Below are 8,147 nucleotides of genomic sequence, written 5' to 3'. Positions count from 1 at the left end.
GCATTTCCTCACTAGATGGTGTGCAAGCCACTGGAGAGTACACTTCCCCGCACAGTGGGCTCTACATCCAGCAAAACAAACCTGGGAAATTATACGGCGGACCATTTTACGGGGCTCCGAGAAGGAAAAGTGTGGAAATAAAGCGTCGTCCGCGTCAAGATTTTCTTTTTTTAAAGCCAACCCCACGCTTTTTTAGCAACAAGACTTGGGAAAAGCGGCAACAAAATACAGCTGTGATGGACATAATGATTGCGGTGCAGGATGCTTGTGTCTCTGGTCAGTGGCTTACTGCGATAATTCTCAGTCTGTGCTGCTTTCTGCCGTCCTGTTTGCCCGCTGGACAAACTGTGGACTATTCCTCGGTTGAAAGTGTGGTCAGCAGACAAGGCGACACGGCTCTACTGAGGTAACAACAAGCTAACACAACTTCATTTTCTCCCGCTCGCACTCTGTGTCGGAGTTCCCCAAAGCTAAAGCCTCGATCGCACACATTCTGTAACACCAGTTCATCGTTTTTAAAGCTGTCTGTGAACTACTTTTAAAGACCGGTGTTGTGTTATCACCCAGATAAACACACAGGCCATTTTCCCTCCATCCCGTCCTTGTTTTCGCCTGCTAAGGGGGGCGGTCAGAGCAGCTACGCAGCTAGGACGCTGCTCTTGCGAAAGTGTAGCTCGGCTGCTTTCTAACGGCCAAAGTTTTGTAAGATACTTTCCCTTTGTGTAGTCTACACCAGATAACAGAGATGCTGTGTTATATTGTGGTGTGTTTGATTTTATAGCTGCTCGTAGGTGAGACGACATCGCCTGGATGACCAAAATCAGTGTGATATTTGGTTACATTATGGTCGTTGATTCACACAGTTTCAAACGCTGCCACTGCTAAAAGAGGAGCTTGCGATGCAAAGCAGAGCCTAACGTGCTATTTTGAGTGCTGATCTGTCAGTTTTGCTGAACGTGCAATGTGATGTCGCAGTTTCAATTCGAGGCTGGAGAGTGTATTTGTGGTCGCTGTTGATCAGATTCGAGTTATGGCAATGACTCTCTATCTCCCTCGTCCTCCCTCCATCACGTACGCTACGATGCCAGCTGCACAGGTAGCTGCCCATTAAGGACTAAATTAACAGGCATGGGCGTGGTTTGGACCACTGCACTAAGGAGTTTGTAACCACATCTTCTTATTTTCAGCATATAATCAAAAATATTGCCAAAATAGTCAAATAATAATAATAGTACTTTTTAAAGGATTATTTAATGCATAAGTTTTAATATACCACTCTTGCAGTTTTCTTTAGGTTATAATTACAAAAATCTCTGTGCAGCCTGTTTAATTTCTTCAGAAAATTCAAAACTCTTTGGTTTACACAAAACAGAAATAAAAGATGCAAAATCTTTGGAGGGCTGTGAGATAACATCTTGTTCTACCAATATCAAATATCCGCTTTGATGGCTCTGAGGAAAGGCTGAGGGGGCAGGCCTGCCCCATTTCAATATGAATTCTGTGGATGTTGATTCTGAGAGATGCTTGGTGTGGACCTGCATACAGAGCAGCTAGCTGTCTAAAGTTCCACTCAGGTTGGCTTTTAGTCATTGTTGTCTCCTACGTGATTAATGAAGAGCTGAATTGTTTCTGGGGCATAAGGTCATCAGTGGCTGTATAGAGATTAGTGTCTTACTATGTGGATGGTTAAAATGTGTTGGAATTACCATGGCTATAGCTGAGGGGTACTCACTATTTTTACTATGTTCCCTCCATGCCCAAGAGTCGTCCCATCAAAGAGACTTACACCTCTGACTGTCTCTTTAGAGAGGGCGTCTAATTCCCTGGTGTCAGTCTGGTTTGGCTGTGATCAGTGGCAGAAGCTTTGCCTCAATCCTGATGGTTTACTGGACCAGAGATTATCCCTGCATTATGAATCAGCTCAATAAACAAGTTGCATCCCACCCCCTGAACACTCTCCACAAGGGGGTCATCGCCTCAGTAAGTGCCATCTAGAAATCTACGAAATGGAAACGAAAAACATTATCAAGATGCTTTTATTGCACGGTTCTTACAGTTAATTAATGGGTTATCCAGCACTTGCTGTAACCATTCATTGGCTTTTTTTCAGTCATGTGAATGCCGCCACTGTGAAGTTATCTCTTTGATCTCTTTGTCGCACCTGTTGACCTAATAAAGATTGTAAACCTCTTAAACTGCTCTATTTGCCTCTCTTGGTGGCATCTCATTGCAAAACATTGTTGTCAAGTGATGACAAAGGCCTGCTCTGTCTTGGCACAGTAATTTTCTCAAAACACAAGGAACCATGGCTCTGTCTTTTTTCCTCCTTTCTTTTTTTTCACTGGTCTTGAGACCCAGGCATCAAAGCATGAACCATTTCTTTTAAGAACTCAGTGCAGAAAACAGTGCCTGTTTGTTGAGTTTCTCAATTGTCAAGACCCCCGACTATTAGAGGGCAATTTTGCTGTCCCCCAAAGCTGATTGCTGGCTAAAAATTGTGAGCGTTCTCAAATACTGACAAACCCAGAAGCACGCAATTAGTCACTGCCTCTGGATTATGGAGTTGCTCCCGAGAGGTGCGTCCTCTGTCACATGTTCATTTCCCCCACCTCTTCAATTTTAGCGCTGCATTACTGCTGCCCTGATTCATGTTGGACAGTGGGTCCACATCAATTAAATGATTTGAGCCTCTTGAAGATGAGGAATGGTCCACATGTGTATCATCACCCTTTTAATCTTTTGATTACCTAAAAGCTCAGCCATTTTCAGCCTCCAACAAAGGCCCTTATTAGGTATTTGAAATGAGTCGTGCTGCTGCTTCTACAGTGTCTTACATGAGTGCATTCAAGTTATGCACATATGCTGCATTTTTTTACACACTGAGAGCTTCCATAGGGAGCACATTGTTTAGAGGAGCTCATCCCTTTCTTCCCCATCCTTTTACAGGTTTCATGTAATTTGGATTCAGTTGAATAAACCTTGACTCTTCTCAGTAAATGACTCATCTGGCTATGAATTTAAGGGGGACAGCCAGATGAAAAAACAGTTCCCTGTGCTGTCAGGAAACACACAGGATCAGTGGCAGCCTCTTCCACACGGATAAGCAGCTGTAATCAACAGCAAAGAGCGAGTGTCTGTAAATTTAGTCCGGGCAGACTGAAATCTTAAGCATAGGCTGCTACCATTCAGTTACAATTTGCAGTACTATTCTTAAAGTATGTCTTTTTATCTATATTTCTATTTTCCCAGTGAAATATGTATGAAATGATTTAAAAGCTACATTTTACGTTCTACAAAGGCAGAAAATAGGAACCAGGCAAATAGGAGTGAGGGTATACACGCCAAGAATAAGACAATGATCCTAGCTTATTTTTGTTATTTAGTTTGACAGTTGGCCCTCAGCCACAAAATAAGGCCTGCACCACAGGCCTTAGTCTCCGTAATGGTGCAAAATTGACCTGTCACTAGTTTGAAAGTCTGGTATTCGTATAAATCTAAAATCATTGCCTCATGTCAACGGACACGGTCAAGTTGATGAAAATCTTTTCTGGCTGTACATGATTGTACTGGAGCTGTGTTTTCTTGCCTTATCTAGGACAAAAACGGTGCCATGTATCATTTTCCTCAACTGTGTCATTATTATGGCTCTGAAAGGTCTTGACATTTACTATAAGCACTTGTGCCAGAGACAACATCTAGTTTAAATGGCTTGGTGTCCCCACCCCAGCGCAAATGCTGGTAAGACGGAAAAGAGGAATATTAAGTGACTGTTCAAACTCCACAGGACACAATTTAAAGGAGGAATTGTTGACTATCTCCTTAACACAGACCATGGCTGAGAAGCACCCTCTTCACTTTCTGCATTTCATCACTTTTTTAATTAGGCCACATCCAGTTCTGTTAAAAAGTATAAGCAAGGCTACTTCATCTCCAACAGCTTGGTTGGAGATATAGCACATACAGTGTGCTCTGAACACATCAGTTAGCTGCCAAATATCTGCAGTTTCATGCACTCATTTGGGGGAAAACCTGGTTTACCTCTTAGGGCACATCTGTGGGCACACCTGAGTCTGTCACTGTTAATTAAACGCCAAAATCCTCTCGCCTGTTTGCTGCACCACATGTTTAATGCAATCGGTGTTGCTGCCAGCACAATGTTGCTCTCTTTCACAGTCCTTATGCTCATCATGGTCTCCACATCTCAAGGATCAAGTGTTAGGCAAGTCATTTGACCTAATTTTTTGGCGAGTGAATAGACACTATCATGATGCAAAACAATGGGTGTGGGGGAGGGGATGTTGTTAGGGAGGGGATCCCAGATGGAGCCATCCAGGCACAGATATTACTAATGGTCAGAAACTCATACTGTCTTATGTCAAAAAATCTGACCTTTCCTTTTAAACAGTAAAAAGCAGGCATATTGCTAGCGCTAGAGTGTCATCTTGCCCAAGGGAACCTGGCTATACTAAAGTATTCATCAGATTCATTACTCTGGCATCCATTTGCAATAGATATGCTTTAATAAAAATCAGCCAACAAGGTGACATGCTAGAGCAGTGGCTAAGAAGACTTTCATAGCAGCTGCCTGCTTTAAGACCTCCAGTTAACCTCCCCCACAGCATCACTTGTAACTGAGAGCCTGTCATGACTTGTTTTAAATTGTTGTCAGCTTGTTGCTGAAAGCAGCCTAATCTCCTTTAGATGAAAATGTATAAAGTTGTATCTATGAAAATAAGTACTATCCAGAACAACCCTGTAGCTAATTTTAATATCAAGGCTTTTGGTAATAAATGTTCCTCTGAAAGTGATACCTATTCATCACCCAATGTGGAGAAATTATCTCAAATTTGTGTACCTTTTAGTATTTTACATTACATTCTAGGATGCTGCCAGAGCTTTTTAGTTACATGCCATGATTTATGGCCTCATGTTGTAACTATGTAGTGGGGCTAACATATATTAAAAGCCAAATTTGCACACTGTAAACCATTTTTAAATGGATTACATTTATAGTCATCATTTGTCAGGCAAGTCAGTCCATTGTACTTTCTAAAAATTAAGCATTTCTATTTCTAATATATTTCAATTAGCCCTAAAGTGATTGAGTGCCCTGGTGAATTAAAGCCTGAATGGAAATGCTTTCTCAAGGTAAATCCTTCGAGGGAAATAGATGCTATGCTAGGTTTTAAAGCTTATTTCTAATATTCCTATAATCACTACAATTATAGGGGATAGCGAAAATGTTTTGGGGTGGAAAATGGAGCTTTTACCCGTTCCCAGCTGTAAGCATCCACGTAATTGCAATAATTCTACAGGAAAATCTCAGAGGAGTGTTTTTGTGTTGTGAGAAAGCTATAAGCCTCAAAATTAAACTTGACAGAGAGTGACTGGAGAGGCAATAACAGGTTATCTTTTCAGCAGTTTTAAAGTGAAGTTACTTGAAACTGAATTTTTCAGAAGAACATGTCTACTGTGTTGGGAGACTTTTCATCACTGAACGTTTGGCTTGGAAACAGTTTACAATTTAGATTGAGCACTAGGCCGTGATTTGTCCACTTGCTATTTACAAATGTATTCATTACATGAGTGTGAATACTTTCAATCAAGTGTTGGGAGTTTTTACAGACTGCTTAAGCAGATAGTCGACATGCACATTGATTTTCAATAGGCTGTAGAAATAACGCAGTTTCTGTGCATGTTCTTGTGGATATAGTCTTTTTCTGTCGAAAGATTAAGCTATTCTCTCTGACAGCTATTTCAGAGTAAATTTCTTTTTACCAGCTCTTTTGTGGAACAGTGTATAGCCTTTTCTGCTCCAAATCATATGCCAACACTTCCAGTCTTTCATCACAGAGCTGAAACGATTCCTCAGAGCCCCTTCAATTAAAGTCCTTAATCAATCAGTTAGCATCTCCTTGTGTTTCATGATAATTAGTTGTGCTACAACATTGCGTAATCTCATCTGTGCCTCCTCAGTTGAGCCTAGTCAAATACCAGCAAGTCTTGGTATGCCTCTCATGTCAGCAGGTAATAGACAAAACTCGCTGACATCAGAGTTTGAAGCCTGAATGATGGTGAAGCTTTGAAACAAAGAGTGCAGGCATAGAGGTGTTACAATTTGCTTGGTATGCTGAGCATGGAAAACACCTCAACCTTTAGTAAGCTTCTGGGAAACGAGAAATTTCCTGCTCAGAAATCTCTGCAGTAGGCATAATCATATATCCCTGAATTTAGCATGGTTCATTCCAAGTTAGAAGGTGAACCTGTCATGCAATGACATGTTTGACTAAAATCTGCATATATATCTCACCAAGACAATCTGTCTGAATGATTTAAGCCTATTTCCAATGAGTGTTGAGTTGCAGAAGTGAGACCGAATCATCATCATGGGAAATATTCCCTTAGGATAGAGTGGTTGATGTAATTATCTTCAATGCAAGATCTTTATGTGTGAGCATGGTTTGAGGCTGGAGGGACTACAGGTAAACATCAGTTTGATCCCATGGGAATAATAAAGTGTTGACACATGGTTACCTTGGTGATGCCCTTCAGTGATTTAAAACAATCCTGAGGGATTTCAGCTCTTGTAGAGGGTATTTCTTTGTCCTTTAATGAAATTCAACATTAGTCTTGTATCTTGGGGTTTACACTAGAAACATGCATTTTGTTCTGAACCATGATTTCAGAGTTAGGAACAGTAAAGCTGGCTTGCCTACCATCCACTACATGCTGAGCATGATATGTGTGACCTCACATCCTCTTCAAACTAACACTTATATTGTTTAACTGTTAAAGGTTTTACAATAAAACTAATATATGAAATGTAGTATAAAGTTGGATTCTTAATGTCTAGAAGAATTTCTATTCGTTTTCTGAATCCCATAGTTCCTCTGATGTGTCTGTCCCTAATGAGTCACACATATTTCACTCAGATTTTCTAAGAAATCTTCATAATTACATTGTCAGTGTTTTCAACTGTCAATCAAGGAAATTCTTCAAATTAAGAAAGAAGTATTGAATGTAATCTCTATTTTAGCACTTCAGTTAGCTCACATATGTTCACGATGGCTGGTCTCTCACAATTGATTAGAAACTCCAGCAGCTAAAGGAGGTACGTATTGTCATAATTCATTTGGCTCTATGTTGGCATGGCTAAAGAATTTTAATTGGAGTCGCTCTGTGCAGGTTTTGTGTTTTTTTTTTTTTCTCTCTCTCTGTCATCTGCATAATGAGTGTGTGGATTTCAGACTGCTGTAAATGTTTGTTGGAGCCGAGTAATTTGAGAGTCTGCATTGGTAATTATTAGTAAATGGAGAAAGATGCAGTGGAGCAAATCAATATCATTGAAAATAGTGCTACCTTTTGTTTCCAGTGGGGTCAGGAGTTAAGGTAACAGAAGTGTCATGCTGCACAGTGATTAATAAAAGCCTCATTTGTGAGACTGATACATTAATATTGTCCAGACTTTATGCACAGTAAGTGTAGGCCTAATATTCTATATGGTGTTGCAGTACTGTTGAAATACTGAAACATATTGTACTAAAAAGCTTTTCATTTAATTTTATAGTTGATGAAATGCAACTATGACAGATGCCCCTATTGGATACTTACTGCTTAATTGTAGATTCATGACAATGTATTAATGCTTTGCTATTTTGCACGAATGGCACAAATGGTTTGTTACTGCAGTGATCCAATTAAACAGAACAAAATCTGGTGTTTCTCAAGTGTAATTTAAAACAGTCCCCTCAGCACTTGACTTATTATAGGAACACAGAACACTATCGGCAGTCACAAAGTGTTGTGTTATTGAAAAGAATCCCAACCTCCATTGTTTAATAGCATGTTTAGTTAAATAATAAATAATATTTTAATTTTGGCCACGACAGACCACAAAGCTCCTGAAAAAAGATAGAGGATACAATCTAAACAAAGAGAGAGAAAACTGTGACATTAATAGGCTGTCAAGTTTTGTCCAAACCACACCACGCCAGATTGACTCAATCTGTGCTAATGTTAAACAGCGGATTCATCAACTGATCTGTGAGACTGCCACTCATTAGGATTCTAATTTTAGACTGGGGGGGCTTTTCGCTATTTATAATGGGACTTGGATTTCTCCACACTTCTCTGTCTCTGACTCTCCC

At 40.2% G+C, this 8,147-nt stretch overlaps 1 protein-coding gene across 3 annotated transcripts in view; it reads left to right on the top strand.

Moving 5' to 3' along the window:
* The first annotated feature begins 9 nt into the window (after positions 1 to 9).
* The window catches only part of negr1 (neuronal growth regulator 1), a 137,772-nt gene continuing 129,634 nt past the window's right edge, over positions 10 to 8,147 (top strand). The window contains exon 1 of one of the 3 annotated variants that reach the window (XM_044201120.1): positions 10 to 406. In XM_044201120.1, the coding sequence (XP_044057055.1) occupies positions 237 to 406 (170 nt within the window). In that variant the 5' untranslated portion in view covers positions 10 to 236. The remainder of the gene's footprint in view (positions 407 to 8,147) is intronic. The other 2 variants (XM_044201121.1, XM_044201122.1) reach the window with 2 other exon arrangements.

The sequence above is a fragment of the Siniperca chuatsi genome, linkage group LG6 (assembly GCF_020085105.1).
Source record: "Siniperca chuatsi isolate FFG_IHB_CAS linkage group LG6, ASM2008510v1, whole genome shotgun sequence".
NCBI classification, from domain to species: domain Eukaryota; kingdom Metazoa; phylum Chordata; class Actinopteri; order Centrarchiformes; family Sinipercidae; genus Siniperca; species Siniperca chuatsi.
Note: the sequence above shows the minus strand (reverse complement) of the source record. Positions and strands in the feature narration are given on the sequence as shown.